General features: G+C 44.0%; 2 protein-coding genes across 6 annotated transcripts in view; both read left to right on the top strand.

Annotated features, from left to right (window-relative positions):
• LOC139800087 (collagen alpha-2(I) chain-like) overlaps positions 1–17327 on the top strand; it is a 217060-nt gene that overhangs the window by 197799 nt on the left and 1934 nt on the right. The gene's annotated exons all lie outside the window — the stretch shown is intronic.
• Positions 3827–16124, top strand: PLEKHB2 (pleckstrin homology domain containing B2). 5 transcript variants are annotated; one of them, XM_071751701.1, is made up of 9 exons: positions 3827–4064; positions 7367–7414; positions 8025–8177; positions 8387–8489; positions 9383–9422; positions 9927–10016; positions 10936–11050; positions 11991–14951; positions 14986–16124. In XM_071751701.1, exons 2-8 carry the CDS (start codon positions 7378–7380, stop codon positions 12125–12127), a joined length of 675 nt encoding a protein of 224 aa, XP_071607802.1. In that variant the 5' UTR covers positions 3827–4064; positions 7367–7377; the 3' UTR covers positions 12128–14951; positions 14986–16124. The 5 variants fall into 5 exon arrangements, with proteins under 5 accessions (XP_071607802.1, XP_071607804.1, XP_071607806.1 ...); XM_071751703.1 differs by lacking the exon at positions 3827–4064 and adding an exon at positions 4210–4288; XM_071751705.1 differs by lacking the exon at positions 3827–4064 and adding an exon at positions 4282–4440.

The raw sequence follows: 17327 nt of genomic DNA, 5'->3' as shown, positions 1-17327 counted from the left end.
ATTGATCCACACCCTGCAAAAAAATCAGCTGCATATTGGCTCCGTGCCTGGAGCTTGATTGTTCCCATCACTGGTTTCTGGTGAATGCTTTCTGCAAGGTACACAGAAATTATCAAATAATTGTCTCTTAAGCTTTTGTATATGCAAAGAACGTGGAGATCATTATCATCTCTACATTTACCAGCCCAAATAAGCACTGTCTTGAGTATTTTTCACTACATTTGAGTTAAGAGCTCTCTCTTCCAGTGCTGGCCCATCAAATTAGCTTAGAGGAAACATCTTCACTGCTTCAAACAGCAATTTTTACCATTTTAGGCATTTTAGAGCAACCTGCCAACCCTTCCAGACCTCAAATCAGAAGTAAACAAAAGGAGATAATATTTCTTGCTCTGACTCAAATTCAGTAGGATAATCTTAGCAAAGTTGAGGCTGCCAGACCCCCAAGCACTCTTAGGGTATCATGCTGCTGGCAAGGGAGAGATGTTTCCTAGTTCAGCCTAGGCATCCACCCCCAACCTTTGCAGCTTTTCTAGAAGAGAGATAGGTAGGTGCAGGCTGGAAGAGAATAATTCTGAGTGCAAGTCAGATATGGAACATTTCAGCTTGCTATGCTAACTACAGTTTTCCTTAGAGTAGATTTCTGAACATTTCCTCCAGTGCTCACATCTTTCTACTGCCTCTAAAAGCTGAATACTGATGGTAGGTGCTGAATTCTCTGTTTTTCTTCTTGCAGCCCACTGCCTAAAACCTTTCTGCTCCAGTGTCTGTGGGATTTGCAAGATAAACATCCAGTCCCAGAAGTGATAAGAGTGGTGAACTGAATGAGGACTGGGAATGCTCACTCAAGGGGCCTCATTACCAAGGTGAGAAACACTTCCAGCTGGCCTTTGCCTTCTTCTGGCAGAAGATAATTTGCTTCTTGGCTTGTTTTAGCTCCAACAAATGGCACTATGCTGGGTGGGGGCCCTAATATTGCCATGTGGCCAGAGCAGCTCAGTGGGAACATGTAGCTTGGCAGAAATAATTCCTAGCAAAGAACTCAGAGTACCTGTGTTTGGGTGTGTGGGCCCTCTTTCAGGACCCTTTCTGAGCTGTCAAATTTTCTGTTTTCACTCAGGACAGTATCAAGAGAGCTCAGCTGTAGAAATAAAACACTCTCAGTCAAGCTCTACTCTTACCCAGAGCTCCTGCTGTTTAATCAGAGGAATGCAGAGGCTCTTGGGAGATGCAGGTATTGGAATCTGTCCCTAAAAAAGCAGAAAGCAAACACAAACACATCCTCCACGTTTCAGCGTAGCTATTATGCAGCACAGTATCCCCCAGTGTCTGACTGGTGAAAAAAAAAAGGGCAAAAATATGGGGCCTAATGCAAAACCTTCTGAAGAGCTGATGATTGCCACAAGTGATTTTCCAGTTTTGACTCCTCCAGTTTGGAGAGCAGGCTCAGTAGATATTTGGATACAACACAGGGCAGGGTCTTCAGAGCAAGATGAGGGAACTGACTTTTAACACAGCAGTTCCAGTGAGATTCAAGACTGAATTTAGGCAAAACAGGTACCCCCTCATCAACAGTTCTTCCAAAGTAAATTCCAGACCTAAGTCCAAATCTTCACCAACAAGTAGCATACAACTGGAGCTTTATTACCTGGCTTCCAATATAGTGCTAGGCTAGAACATAAATCTGGGTTTTCTATGGTCTGATGAGGGAACACAGATACCTGGTGGCTGAGCAAGAGGTGTAATATCTATTTCACCACATTGTCACAGACTTTCTAAGTGACTGTGTCTGACTGTTCCTGTGCTTTAGCTCCTACAGTGAAAATGGAGCATAACTACTCTTGATCTCTGCCCTCTTCCCCTGCCATCTCTTCCTTTTCCCAGTGTCAGTCCTCTACTTTGTGCATATATCACTGTTTTTAAATGCTAATGGAACAGTACAGCCAATGTAAAGGTGAGAGTCAGAGCCCAGCTAATTCAGAGGAAACACTCCCACTGATGCTGGCTGGCTCTCAGTTATTGGGGGAAAACAAAGATGTAAAAGTTTTTTTTTTCCCCCTCTTTCTTTTCAGAATGGCTGCAATGAGACAGTAACTTTTCTGCAAGTTGCAAAGGACCTAGCCCATCCCTGATAAACCTGTGCTTTACAAAATGGCCAACAAATAAAAGTGAAATCCCAAACTCCATTCCTGCCAAAGAGGAGATGGTGAAACACTGAAATGGTTTTCTAGTGGCATGACCTGCAGGGATGGCTGCTAAGCACGTGGCCTTTCGTTTTTAATCAGATTTGAACAGCAGAAGCTGACAATGTAGTCCCAGAGTCTCATCCAGAAAGTTCCTCAGCTTTTGGCTGAACCTTTTGTTTGTCTGTTCTCTGCAATCTGCTGCCTGGAGAGAGCTACAGTGGCCTCACATCAAAAAGCTGTAGACAGGAGCTTATTAACACAGTAAACATCTGAAGAGATGGAGTAAACACCTGAAGAGATGATTTTGTTGCAGAAGCAGAGTGAAGAGTCTGGAGTGCTCTACAAACTACATAGGAAGGAAGCAAAGGAGAAGAAACAGGGTTTCAGATACAAGCCAAGATGGAGCATCCTCCACCTTTGCCATGGCCTTTGCATGCACCTGGGGAAGCCTCCCAGTCTTTTATCAGAGCTCATCAGTGCCATTTTCAAAAGCAATTTACACTTTTCTCAACTCTGACGCCTTAGTACAGATATCTTCCCAAGATACAGCCATCTAAAGTTCTTGAATTGCCCCAAAACCACTTACCTGCTTTGTCACCACAGTAGGCTGCTACTCAGGAGCAAAATCCAGCTCCCAGAGGTAACAAGAGCTGGGAATCCCAGTGGCACAGCCCTTCCTGTGTGTCTGCAATATCCCTCCTGCATCCTGGGTCTGCAGTATCCCTTCCCTATCCCTGGGAGCCTGCCTGCCAGCACATCACCATCAGCCTCATCACCAGCAGCTGGAGCAGGACATTTGTGCAGCCTGCTAGCAAACTTTGTTTTCCAGATTTGTTGCACAGATACCCCGGGTTTTGCACCTACACCTCATGTTTTGCTATGGGGAGATGCTGCCTTTTGCAAATCTCACTGGAACAAAACCCAAAGCAATGGAAAAATCTGAGCCCTTCCTTTCAGCTCCCCCCCTGTAAGACTCATTAGGAAACCTGCTCGGGATGCATCGCCTGCAGGTTGCAGTCCTGTTCCCGACCAGATGAGAAACTCAGCTCGTGTGACAACGTGGCAAAAAACCAATCAGATAGATTAAATTTTGGAGGTGAAATGTGCCCAAGAATTTAAATCCTGGGTGCGGGTCAGCTACCCAGAGGAATAGTAAGAGCTAAAAGTCTTTCCCACGAGAGAGAAAGGAGCGTATTAAGAAAGTCTGGATATTTTTCTCCAAGTCTATGATTTATCTTTCTGTTTGAGACAATCTAGCTTTTTAGAAAACGAGAATTATGTTCTTTTCCATCTCATCAGGGAAACTTTAAAGCTCTATACAAATACTTTCAGAGCTGGGTACTTTAATTAACACGTCATTAAGCCTCCTATCTTCCGCACTGCTGCTCTCACCCAACTACTTTCAAGTTGCCCAAAACCTTCATATTTAAGTTTTGAAAAACTAATAAAACCAGAAATAACCACGTAACAGATTCTGAAAAAAAAACGCGCATGTGACCGGGCTGACCTGTGAAGAAGGATGGGCTTAACGCGCCGAGACCCGCGTTCTGGGGAGGGACCCGCTAACCCTAACGAGATCCCGCACCACACCTGCCCCATGCCCGCCTCCCCGCATGCGCCTTCCCGCCAAACGCCGCGGGGGCCCACGGAAAACACGGCACGTCCCGCCAGGGCCCGGCTGCGGCGGGGACCGATCCTGCTCCTGCTCCTGCTCCCGGACCCGGATCCGATCCCGGACCCGCACTCGATCCCGGTCCTGTTCCCGGACCCGCTCCCGGCTTGGCGCAGGGCAGCGGAGCGGATCGCTGCGGGCTGACGTCAGGACGGGGCCGGCGCTTCCCGCTGGCGGAGCGGGGCGGGCGGCGGGGCCGGGAGCGGCAGGTAAGGAAGGGTGCGGGGACCCCGGTACGGCCCCCGGGACACGGCGGGAGCTGGGAGGGGCAGCGGGAGCGGCGGGGGCCAGGGATCTGTGCGGCTGCCCGGGCCCCGCCAGCCGCCCGAAGGTCAGCGGGGCCGCGGTGCAGGCCGGGGCCGGGGCGGTCGGTGGGCCCGGAGCTGCCAGGCCCGGGAGGAGTCCCCTGAACCAGCCCGGGCGCTGACCGGAGGTGGGACGGAGCTCTCGGGGCAGGGACGGTCGCCTCTTCGGGGTCTGCGGTGGCGGGGGGAGGCGGGAGCCGCTTTGCCCCGGCCTGGCCCGGCTGCCGGCCCGCACGGAGCCGGGTGCGGGGCCGGAGGGTCCCGGCGGGCGGTCCCGGAGGTGCGGGCTGTGCGGGTGCTGGCTGCTGTACGGGCAGGTTGTGAACTAGAACAGCAGCTCCGGGTAGAACTAATAAAAAATAAACACAAGGGCAGGGCCAGAAGGCCTGCGTGTAGCGAGGTGCAGAGTCAGGCAGTTCCAAACCCAGAAAATTGGCTTTCAGGAAGAGAGAGGGAGGTGAATCGGGATAGGTGTGAACGCTCCTCTGAGCTGTGTGCGGTTCTCTGCCTCGGGCATCATCAAGGACTGTCAGGCAGGTCTCGGCTCTTGAGTTGGGGCCGTGTTGCTGAGCTCCTTCCATCTCCATGGAGTGCAGAATCAGGGCCAGTGCTGGTTTGCATACTTAAAACTGCTCTGGTAATTACAAGCCACGGGTAGAAACGTTTGGGTTGTTTGCTTTTCCTCCCAGTCAGCTGGGTCTGAGAAGAAGAATGGAACTGGAAAAGACTGTTGGATATTTCACATCATATTCTGTGGAAAAAAACCCAATTGCTCTTCCAGGGAATAGGAAGGAATAGTCCTCCCCATTTACTGCATTTGTGTGTTCAATATTACTGCATTTAGATTTCAGGGACCAAGGAGGCAAGGCTGAGGTTGGTAATTCATTCATCCATCTTTGTGTAAATCCCATTTTCCATGTTGGTTGCACTGAGCTAAACAAGCAAATACTGCTCAGTTGCTGCTGATCTTGCCAGGCTGTCATCTAGCTCTGGAAATAATCTTCCAAACATAACGTGGCTTGGTTGTGAATACTGCATAGGACTTCAAGTCAGTGTTTGTCCTTAAAAAAGAATTGGTTTTGCACCTCCTACTTCAGTGCTGACAAAATCTTTTGTGTGATTTTTTGCTCTCTATTCAGAGCTGAAATTTTTGGCCTTGAAACTCTGTGTTTGGAAAATGTAGTTGTTGCATTTAAGGTGCCATGCAAGGTGCTGTACAGCTGCAGAAGCCTTTTTCCTTGTTGTAGCCTGAGATACCTGTGAGGCTTTCTGCAACATGAGATTTTGTGAGCCTGTAATGCAGGCAAAACTTATTTGCCAAGTGAAATGTTTTTTTAATTTCTTCCCTTTTGTGTGTCTAAGTTAAATCTGGTTATGCTGTTGTATAACTGAGTAGGTTTAAAGGCAGCAACAAACATTCCATGGCCTAATCTAGCACTTGGAACAGACTGGAAGTTCATGCAAGTTCTTTATTGGCTTTTAGACTATTAAAAGACCTCTGGAAATATATAGGAATTTCAGCTTAGTGGGCAAACTGGGTGACATGGAAGCACCACTGCATTCATATGAAAACCAAGAGCAAGAAGACTGTTCCCTTGCAAAGGAGAATGTAAGGGGAGAAGAGAATACCCTGGTAGTAGGAGAATGAGGTTCAGGTGCTTTAGACTGCTTTGTGACTTTGGAAGAATAAATTTGCCTCTGTCTGAAACTCACTCTTTAGATAGGTGACAGCAGCATGCTTAGACCTCAGAACAGCACTGAGTGAGCAGGAGTAGAACAGGATGAGAGGAGTTTGACACTCTCTTTCAATGAGCTATCAGGTAAATGTTTGTTTTCCCAGCAAGCTGGCCCAAGCCACTAGAGTAAGAAGTTTATCTTGGAGTTTAAACTTCACCTGCAGGTAGTCCTGACTGTCACACCTGAGCCTGTACTGGATATGGCATTTTTCAATAGGAAATTCTGCTGGCTGTAATCTTTACTTGTGTAACAGTATTTGCCTGGTACTCTGAAGAGGACAGAGCTGTAAGTAATGTCCAATAGACAGCATACATACATCTATCAGAAATTAAGTAGATGCTCACTAACTTTATTTTACTAGAAGATAACAAAATTCCCTTCTACTCCTCCCTCCCCTCCCAGCTTTAAACACACTCTGTGTCTAGAAGGAGTTCCTGTATATTAGATTTACTGTGCCACCTTTTCCCCCTGCTTTTCTTACTCTGCTACAAGTAGGTTGTTATTTGGTAAGTTTAAATACCTGTCTCTCATATTGGCTTGCAAGCCCCACAGATAATTTCTAAAAAAGGCAGCTTTCTCAAGGGAGGGTTAAAATGCTTCTGCTATTGTTTTTCTAGTTTAGTTGCATCCAGATAGTTGTGATTTTATGAATCTCTTTAAGAACAACAGTCAGAAGACTATTCAGCTCTAAAATAAAAACTCAGCCTCCAATATATCCTATACTTGATCTATCGTCTTGTGCATGCTCATAAACCAGAGTGAAGTGGCTGAGTGCTTAATGTCATGTCTGATAACTTGAATTTAATGCAGGACCCTTCCCATGCCAATTTAAGCTTCATTTAAAAGTCAAGGAGAAACCAGAGTATTACTCTATGGGCTTAATTTTTACTTGTTTCAATTCATCTTGGAGTGAGCTGGTGACAGTTTGGAAGAAATAGAGGTCATAAAACCAGCTTTCTCCTCCTTGTTTGAGATTAAACTGCCTCAGCTTTTGTTTTGGCTGGACTTTGAGCCAGGAACTTGAAACAAAACAAAACAGAAGAGGAAGTACAGATAAAGGGAGGTGGGGAAGAAGCCAGGGTGCTTAGAACTTGTGAGTGCACCATACAGGAAGCACATGGGTGTCAAGTGATCAGCGTTGAAAGGAAGTGGTGGTGAGTCAGGAAGCAGTCACTCCAGGCTGGCTCTTCCCCAGGTTGCAAGAGTGGGAGCTGTAAGCTTGTGCATTTTCTGTTTAAATTTTAAAGTGGTTCCTGATAGCCACAATTGCTTGTTTTGTTCCATTTATTAGGTCCCACAACACTCGTTGTGCCTTACTGAATATCTTCAGATAATATCTATTGTGTGTCTCTGCAATACCACAGCTGTAAGAGATGATATTATACCAAGATGCCTCTTTCTAATGAATTATTGTGAAACACTGAAGGCTGCTTTTCTCCCCCTCACCTTCCTCTTCCTCTGTCCAATAGATTAAGCACCAATGGCATTTGTGAAGAGTGGATGGCTGCTCAGGCAAAGTAAGTCATGGCCTTTTTACCTTCTTTTCTCCCCACTCTGTCTAAATTCTTCAAAACCACCAGAACAACTTAGTGGTCCCTATGTCTTTCTTAAAACCTTACCTCTGTGGGTTATTTACTGTTGGGGGCTTGTTATTTTTACCTTTAGGACACTCCACAGAATGACCTGTCATGACAGCATTTTGATGTGACCTTTGGGTATAGCAGTGGGAAACAGGATATTCCATCTCTGAGGTGTCAGAGTGGCATTCAGCTTCAGAGGCTGAATCTGTAATTTGTGCTGGTTAAGTGGAGACTTGGAAACCTTACCTGACATCTTCATGTCTTGAATTAGTCATGCCTTCTAGTTGGTGTTGCAGCAAGTTAGAATTAATGTGCCAGGCTGTACACTTAAAATAAACTCCATTGTTACTTTGAATACTACCTGAAGTGTGGAACCCAGTTCTGTAATGGTTTAAAGTGGAGAGTTAGTACAGGTTCTGCTTGGCACCTCACAATGTCTTGGAGCAACTGTGAAGGATTTCTTGGGGTTTTTTGGGTTTTTTTTTTTGTAACTCTTAGACATAAATACTTCCTAATACATCCCTCAAAACTAACTCTGGTTTTTAAGGTACTATTCTACGGCGCTGGAAGAAGAACTGGTTTGACCTGTGGTCTGACGGCCGTCTCATTTTCTATGATGACCCAAATCGCCACGATTTAGAAGATAAAATCCACATGAGAATCCACTGCATCAACCTCAGGGTGGGGAATGAATGTCGAGGTAACAATGAAACTTTCAGCTTTTGTATATTCAGAGATTAAACGTGTGCTGGTTCTTTTCCTTCTCTCATTTCTTCTGATACCATGGGTAGCAGTTCCAACTGGCCCTGGTTTTTTTGTTTTTTTTTTTCGTTCAGCCTTTTGTGGGAAACGTCATCATGAAATTGTGGTTATAATTATTTCATAACTTGTCTGTTTTTTCTGACCCAGATTTCCAGCCTCCAGAGGGGAAGCAGAGAGACTGTTTACTTCAGATTGTTTGCCGTGATGGGAAGACAGTCAACCTCTGTGCAGAGAGTGCAGATGACTGCCTGTAAGTCTGCCAGAGAATATTGGGGTTTGCTGCTACTTCCTCTTTTATCTTTCTTTTTCTCTATTCTTAATTATTTTCCTTCCTTCAGACTTTCAGAGACACATTTTATGAAAGTTTTCAAGCAAGGCTTTCAGTGACAAAAACCATAGCTGTCCTGCAAGCTGTTATCTAGCAATGCAAGTTGAGTCACTGAAAGCAGTAAAGGGGGAGAAGTGTAAAAATTTTAATGATATGATTAATGCAAGACTTGCTGACCAGATCTTTTTGCATTTTTCTCATTCTTTGAGTAGTGCATGACCCTGCATAGTCCAAGGACATCTCAATAAGCAGTGAAAGGAGCATATTCCATTATTGTGGGCTCTCAACTGGGTTTGGCTATGTATAGATAGATAACTTCTGTCATCACTGTTTGCCAAGTATGCATGGTGCACTGAGCATGCTGCCAGCCATATGGTGTGAGAATATCTATGGGAAGTGTATATACCTTCTGGTCAAGCTGTAACAGCACCACGAGTCAGAACAGATGCAACTTTCAAGCAAGAAATACAACTTCCCTGGTACATCTCTTCCTCTTACCTTATCCTGAGCATGGCTGCACACTGTGCTTGCAGTCAGGACCTTCAAAACTGCATCTCTTCCTCCTTCCCCATCTTCCTTCCTTCCTCTCCGTTCCATCTCAGCTCTTCAAGGAAAGGAATTATTTCTCAGTCTTGGTGTATCTTCTTTCTGGGTTCATTTTAGTGTATCATTAGGCTTGGACATATGCAGTATCTGAATTTTTTCTCCAGCAGTATCTCTGCTTGCTAATCTTGGGTTTTTTTCATCGTCCTAAAAAGAAAAAGTGGTGTTAATTTTTAGCAGTGTTCCACTAAATAATGTGGGGTATTTTTCAGGGCATGGAAAATTGCTCTCCAGGATGCCAGAACTAACACAGTAAGTATACCAAGTACCTAGTAAGTACCTAGACTTTATACTGATAGTGAAGCACCACATCAGTGTTAATGTCCAGCAGTTTACTTTGAAATCATGTCCATTCCTCTATGCTAGAGAAAAACAGGATGATGAGCATCAGGGTGGGTAGGGAGAAGAATGATCCTCTGGATCACAAGCACATGGCATCCCTGCAGCCAAATCCAGGCAAATAGAAGGGGTAACTTCTAAAACTGAAGCTATAAAATTAGGGGAGGAGTCAACCTGCTTCCATGTACACATGTGCATGTGTCTGTGCAAAAAATTTTAGGGCTTCCTGTGGTTGATGAGGCATTTTTATTCTGCTCTCCAAGTCCTTTTTGCAGCTCTTTATAATACTCACTGCTTTCTTAACATGCAGGCTGTCTAAGGGTTAGCCTTTCTTTAAGTTCAGTGTTAATTCTGGCACTACTCTGACTGGCTGACTGCAGGAAAAGGTGGTAACTGCTATTTTTCCATGGTGTTTAGGGCTACGTGGGATCTGATGTGATGTATGATGAGACAGCCATATCCTCAGCCCCTCCACCCTATACAGCTTATGCCACACCAACACCTGAGGTAAGAGTTGCAGCTGGGAAGTGCTAAAATAAGTGAGGCAGCAGAAGCAGCCATGCTTTAAGCACTCAAAACTGTACTCCCAAATGTTTCACAGGTCCAGCTTTAAAGTTTGTTACTGTTTGTTACAGTAAGGCACTAAAAATCTATTGTCACTCCTATTTGAGGTGGATTTCTTTTGACAGAGCTTGAGGCAGATTTAGTAGGGAGGTTGCTCAGTCAACTGGGAAAATTAAGCTTCTTAGAGACAGGGCAGAACTTACTTGTCTGATCTTGAAAAATATTTGCTATGTATCTTTTAACATAAGGAGGTGTGACTGCACTTTCACAGTCTGTAAATACTGGAAGGATATAAAATCAGGAATTTGAAAAATAGGATTTAATGACTGGAGCTGTCACTTTTAACACACAAAGATTTTGCTGTATCCAAGATGTCAGAGCAACACAGTAACTCTGGCTCCTGGATCCACAGTTCTTCTGCAGTGGAAGAGCAGCTTCCTCTTTTAGAGAACAAAATTGATTCCAAAACCTACAGCTACAGAGGGTTTGTCCTGAATCTGACATTTACTTGCTAAAGAAAAAGTTGGTTGGGATCAGCTGCTGCCTACCTGGCATTTCTGAGCTCTGCAGAGAGCTGCTGTTGGCAGGAGGACAGAGAGAAAAAGCTGGCTAAGCTGCTCTGTGTGATAATCCAGGCCCTGCCTCTGCCATTCACTCTCCAGGAAGGTTGGAGAGTGAATGCTGCTCAGGAGTCAGTCAGCTGTTCTGTATCCTTTCCAGGGAGTAAATAGGCTGCATCAGTACAGACTGGATATTTTAGTGAACCTTTGACTGTATTAGAAATGAGGGAGACTTGAACCAGGTGCATAATCAGATGCACAGCAAAGAATCTCTTTGTAATGGACTTTTTAAATTTAATCAGGTTTATGGCTATGGCTACAACCAGTACAATGGTGTATGTCCCCCTCCTGGTCCTCAAGTCTTCTACACCTCCAGTGGACAAGCTTATGCTGTTCCCTATCAGTATCCATACCAAGGTAACCAGTCTCATCCATATCCTTCACCTTCCCATTGAAGTTCTTTGAGGGAGGCTCTCTGGTTTTATTGATCTCCATCCTTTGCCACCCACCACATCTGACTTGTAACTGGAAACAAGTCCCTTCACCCTTTCACAGCAAAGCAAGTGCAGTGAAATTTGTATAAAGGGATTTTTAATCTTCCTAATTTTTCAAGCTAAGTGATCCTTAAGGTCCCTCTCAAGCCAAACCACTCTATGCTAATGTAATCCCAGTGTACTTAAATAACTTCATAGCCTCTTTTTGAAGCACAAAACTCTCAAAATAGGTAAGCAGCCTGTTTTCTAAGGAAAGATAAAGAGAGCCAGAACAAGATTGATTCAGGACTCCATAGTGGGCACTGATGGATGTTTTGATTCATCTGATGCTCTTATACCTAACTTAATTATTTCACCATTGATACTCACCTATGACCTCAGAATTAAATGTAAGTTCCAAAGGTAAATACACTTCCAAAACATGACTGCAACTTACCTGCATGACTAGAATTGCTGTAAGGCACTGCTTTGAGCTTTGTGAAATCTTCTGTTGCTCTCAGTTTGTACAGCTGTCAATCCTAGGAAAAGTGGAAAGAGAGAAAAATGTTAGAGTGTGCTTTTAAGCTTAGCCACCTTAATTTAGGATTGGCTAATATAAATTCAGAACAGTGCTCAGTTTTACATTTGTGATGTAACAGATCTCCCAGATTTTAAACTCTTCCAAGGCTAGAGGTGTTCCTGGGCCTCTGGATTTATTTAATAAATGTGGGAGATGATTCAAAGCGGAGGGGTGTTCTCCCTTTGTAGCTGACATCATCATCAGTGGAAGGAAGAGGGAGACAAAACAGAGATATTTTGAAATCACAATGCTATTAAAAGACACATTTTTTTCCCTCTCCTCCTAACACTCTCCTCTTACCTAGGACCTTATGGGCAGCCTCCTGCAAACCACGTCATCATTCGAGAGCGTTACCGTGACAGTGATGGAGATCTTGCCCTGGGAATGCTTGCTGGAGCAGCAACTGGAATGGCTCTGGGATCATTATTCTGGGTCTTCTAGCTGACCCTTTCCTTACCTTTGTAGTTCCCCAAACCTTTATTGTGTGCAATAATATATTGGCAACGTTACTTACTGTTAAACTTTAAGAAATGCAATAGTTATTTTTCAGTAGTGACATCTTATTAAGTGATTCTTAACTGTCCTGAGGAGAGTTCAAAGGCACCCAAAGGCTGAGTGGTTGGAGATGGCAAGTGCTGCTCTTAAATCCTGTTCAGATGTTGGGAGTTCTTAGGGTTTGTGCTGATAAAGATCAAGGTGAGCACAAGTGTAACATGGTAGCAGTCACCACTTTTGTGAACAGACTGTTCTTATAAAGACCACAGAAAAAAATGAGGGTTTGGGGACATCTAAAATCTTGTCCTGCCAGGAGATTTGCAGTAGCTCTGCAAACCCTACATTAGTTAATTTGTAAACCAAACATTCCCTGGCTTCTAAACATTCCCTGAACCAACCTATGGCTCAGCAGAAACTCCTTGGCATTAGGTAGCCTGCTATGCTTGAGGACTTTTTTGCCTGCAGATGGTAGTTTATTTTTTATGGATGGAGTCCTGTACCTGTCTGTCTCCCCATCCAGGTGAAGTTGTCTTCAAGAACATAGAAGCAAACTGCTAAGAGGTGGCACCACTCCTCAGCTCTTTTGTCCTCCCAGAAATGTGAATGCCCAGTGGCAGGGAAGACCAGTGGGGTTTTTTTGTTCCACCTCCCTGTTTACCCTGAATCCCTCTTGATAGTGAAGTAATGGATCTTTAGCTTGGCAAGTGGTCTGTCTTGTCTGTAGAGCAGTCACCTCAGACCAACCCCATGCTGAGGAAGGGGCCACTGTGACCTCTCTGTCACTACTGGTATGGCTCTGCAAAGCCTGCAGAATTAACTTGCACAACCCTTTCCCTGTTGGGCCTACCAGAACCCCTCTATAGGCTGTAATAGTCAAGAGGGGAGAGACAAACAGCACAAGTAGACCTTGCACACAGGCACTTTGATACCAGCTGCTTTGCCATGGCTCCTGGGGCTGCCTTTTAGCCTCCAAGGTTTCCTGAACCAGGTTCATTATTGGCAATTAGTTTTGAGCACAGCTGAGCCTGGGTTTGTTCTGTGCACACTCCCCCCTCCCCTCAAATTCAGCAGCTTGCTTCCTTCCCTCACTTGGTAAGGAAAACACTCCAAGGAACCTGGCTGTCTTTGCCTCACAACATGTACTCCTGCAGGCTGCTGTGCTAGGGATTGTGATCTGGAGTGCAACTGGGATGAATGTTGTGTGTCCTATTACTTTATCCTGTTAAAATCCACGCTGAGCTGTGCTTGGCAGGGGAAAGAAAGCTCTGAAGAAATACAGGTGCTTTCTTCTTCAGGTAAAAGAGGTAGGGTGCCTAAGTTGAGTTCTTTATAGTAAGAGGACTTATTTTTATACTTCCACTTTCAGCTTCCTGTATTCATAATGTTTTAATATGTTGTCTTATGCTTTCATTCAGAAGTAGGTTAATTTCCTTAAGGTTCATGGTGTTGCTGGTATGTCAGGAAAGATGAAAAGAGGTGAGACCTCTCACCCCATAAATTAAGATCAAGCTGCAACCTTTTTCATTGCACCCTAAAGCTGTCTTGGCTCCATCCTACAGATTTAAGCAATAGAGGTCTTGGAACAAATTTGGGTAGCAGATATGGGAAGCACTAAGCTTTACATGACTCTTAGGACCAACTCAACAAACAGGAATAACTGTAAAGTAAACAGATGTAATCTTGGCTGCATTTCTAAGAGTGAGCTTGTTTCAGGGAATGTAAACTTGCTTCAAGAAATGTTGGCTCTGAGCTGTACACCAGTGTGTGTGTGCATGTCCTTTCAAGGATTAATACAAACTCTGTGTGTTCTGCCAGTGCTTTGTACTGAAAGGACTTGCTGGAGGTTCAAAAGAAGACCAGAACAAAAGTTTTCCATTGATAGTCCCAACCAAAATAAATTGGAGTAGAATACTGAAGTTCTTGTAGAGGCCTGGTACCCTTGGGGTCAGAAAGGTGACTTCCTGGAACTTGAATGAATCATTTTTCCCCTTTAAAAGCTTTGAGATACCTTGGAACTGACTACAGCTCTACACTGCTGTTTAGTTTGCACTTTGCAATGGAACTAGGTCTACAAACTGCCTCCATCTCCTCTTTTCCCTGTGTGATACTTAGCTTGTAAGGGGTGGGGAGAATAAAACAACTGAACATCATTGTGATTTCTTTTGAATTTCCAAATGATTGTGAAAGAATAGCAGAAAGTGAATCAGCTGGTAATTTATGTTGTATTGTGTGTGTGGTTCTTTTGTTTTTTGCCAGAGCTGTTGATCACAAGAGGGGAGCATCTCTTGTGCTTTCAGGAGATAACTCTACCTAGGTCCCCAGTTCTTCAAATCATGTATCTAAGATAACAACTATGTTGATTCAAAAACATTCCTGGGCTGTATTTAGTGCATGAAATGATCTTTTTTTTAAGAGTTCAAATCGAAGTAAGTCTTCATGAAAAAAATAAAACCAAAACCAAACCTTACCTCTTCTCAAGAGGAAAAAAAATTACAAATAGAAGCTGAAGGTTCTAGTTCTACCTTGGGAACAATAGGTGGCTTTATACAAAAATAATGAACTACTTTTCTACCCTGGCAGCAGAGGCATTTAGAAGCTAGAGAGCAAATGTACAATTCTGGATTAGAGCATTAGATGGAGAGAGCAGTTACCTTCTTGCAGGTGCTTGCTGCCTTTCTGATCTCACAACAGACCCAGAGGTGGAAATATCTTGGTGCACAAAGCAGCAGCATGGGGGTAGCCACTTGAATTCATGGTTGTTGAGGAGATGGTTGTAGCTCCTGTTGATGAGGAACAGAGTGGAGGTTTGCTCATATCTTTCCTCATGTCCATCTGGATACAAGCATGACTCAGTTGCCTTTTTCTGACCAGTCCAGTGTTTCTGCAGGTTGTGTAGATGCTGCTGTGAGCTGAAGCTGCAGGGCCAGAGTGGATTCTGGGGCTTGGAGGGACTGCCATGCCAGAATCTGCAGATAGGGGATACCAAAGTGATGGGAAGAGGCAGTGGGTGTGGTAAGATCATTTTTAAACAGACTGAAATGAGAGTCCTAGAGAGGTGTTTGTTTCTCAGCAGTGCTGTTGATGATGCTGTGATGGCAGCATGGCAACCAAGCATCAGCTTTCCTGCTGGGGCCAAAGACTTTTCTAAGAGGCTATGGGAGGTCCACAGCCACTAAAGTGCCACTGTTTCTGCAGTGTACATTATTTTTAAGGATGACTAAATCTGTTGCATAGCAGTTACAGTCAAATCAGAATTAATATGGCAGTGCTTACAAAGGTCTTAAGTCTCTCTGCTCACATCTGTGACCAGTTACTTTTGGATCCTCAGTTATGGACAGCTGGACAGAGGCCAGAGAGTGGGGTGGAAAAGCTCAGCCTTCTGCTAAATCCCACCACTTGAAAAAGCTGAACAATGGTTCCCTCCCCAATTCCTGCTTTAAGTTGAAAACATAGCTATTGGCTTCTTTTGCTTGAACGTGTGGGCTAGAGAGCCTGCCTCTTGTGGTGAGTGCATATGAAGCAGAGAGAAGGAGGTGGGAAGTGTTTCTGTACAGAGCAACTGCTGATTTCTAGCAAAGACATCTTCTTTTCTAAAGAATGTTCTGAGCTGTGTCTAGATGGGACTAAAATGTCACACCAAACTGGCTTCCTTGTGTTTGTTCTTCAGTAGAGATTGAATAGGTGATGGAACCAGCTAAGCAAGCTGAGTAAAGGAGAAAATTCATAATTCCTCAGCTGTGTTTGTGGCTTTTCTTCCTCATGATATGACTAATATAGATATGTGTAAGTCATGGAACTAGCATGCAGCAAATGTGCTCCCCCCCTTGAAGTCCTTCATGTTCTTGTGCACCCTGTATCTTAGCTGCTGTTTTATTATTTCCTCATTCTCATTACTGATTTACAGCAAAATACTTCTAGCAATAAAATTCATATTTAAGTGTAATTGTTCTGTATTTCCATGTTTACTGGCCTTTTTACAACATTTCTCCATTAAGTTACAGACAGGTATGTGTTTTTCAAACATGAGGGCAGTTAACAGTTTTCCTATGCAGGGAAACAGTGCCATGATCCATGATAAATTCTGTCATCTCCAGCCATTCCTAAGCAATTAAAAGGCTGACTTTACATGGTAGAAAAATTAAGTAAAGCAATTGTGGCAGTTGGAGGTTGAGCTCAGGCTTAAACACCTCAGCCATCTCAGTTACCCTTTAATAAAGATGATGTAAAGTCTGTGAAATCAGCAAAGTAACTCCCCAGTAAAACCACTATCCCAAAATTAGAATTAAAGCCTATTTCTCTTTTAAGGGAGTTGAAGGCTTTGCCTCAGAAATGCTTAATCTTGGATATATGGAATGCTGATCCAGATTTACTGTTTGACATTGTATTATCAAATCATCAGATTTGTACTCTTTAGTATTACAGTAAGCAGCTTGGGGCACAGATGCTGCTCTGGGCTAAATGCTACTTGTTGCTGTATTGCTGTTTCCTTTTTATTAATTCTTTCAGTGGAGTTGGGCACAATCAGTAAGTTTGCTTAGATAAAACCACTAAGGAGCTCTGCCACCTAAAGGCTCACCACCTTGTGCTTTTGCTGGGAATTACCTATTTGTCAGAAGGATCCCAGTACATTTTGTAACCTTTGTAAATCCTTGCTTTAGGCACCTTTTGGTTGTACTGTTGAGGGATAGAAGGGTTTCTTTAGACAGTTGTCTGAGGGAGGAATGAGAACCAAACTGCTATTTCAATCAGTCACTTCATGTAGGAGTGCACATGGTTCTTCTCTCCAATATGCTTTGCTGGCTACACTTATTTTATCCAGCTCTCAGTTCCATATGATGGATTTACTAAGCTAAGGAGACTATTCTGTACACTTTGCTCACCAGAGAGCCTGCCTTGACTGAAAATTTCTGCACTAGAACAAGTTGGGAAATGAAATTTGGTCTGCAAGGCTCAGTAACTGCTAGACTCCTGGACTGGCAGCAGATTAAAGAATAATCTTTACTGCCTTCCCTTCTACTACATTCCCTGTTGTGTCTGTGGTACTAAAATCATAGTCATTTAACTTGGATTGTATTCCTAAAAAAACACTTCATTTGTCCCTCTCTCCTGTTGCTGTTCCACTACAACACACTGAGCAGAGTGTGGA

The sequence above is a fragment of the Heliangelus exortis genome, chromosome 9 (genome assembly GCF_036169615.1).
Source record: "Heliangelus exortis chromosome 9, bHelExo1.hap1, whole genome shotgun sequence".
Taxonomy (NCBI): Eukaryota; Metazoa; Chordata; class Aves; order Apodiformes; family Trochilidae; genus Heliangelus; species Heliangelus exortis.
Note: the sequence above shows the minus strand (reverse complement) of the source record. Positions and strands in the feature narration are given on the sequence as shown.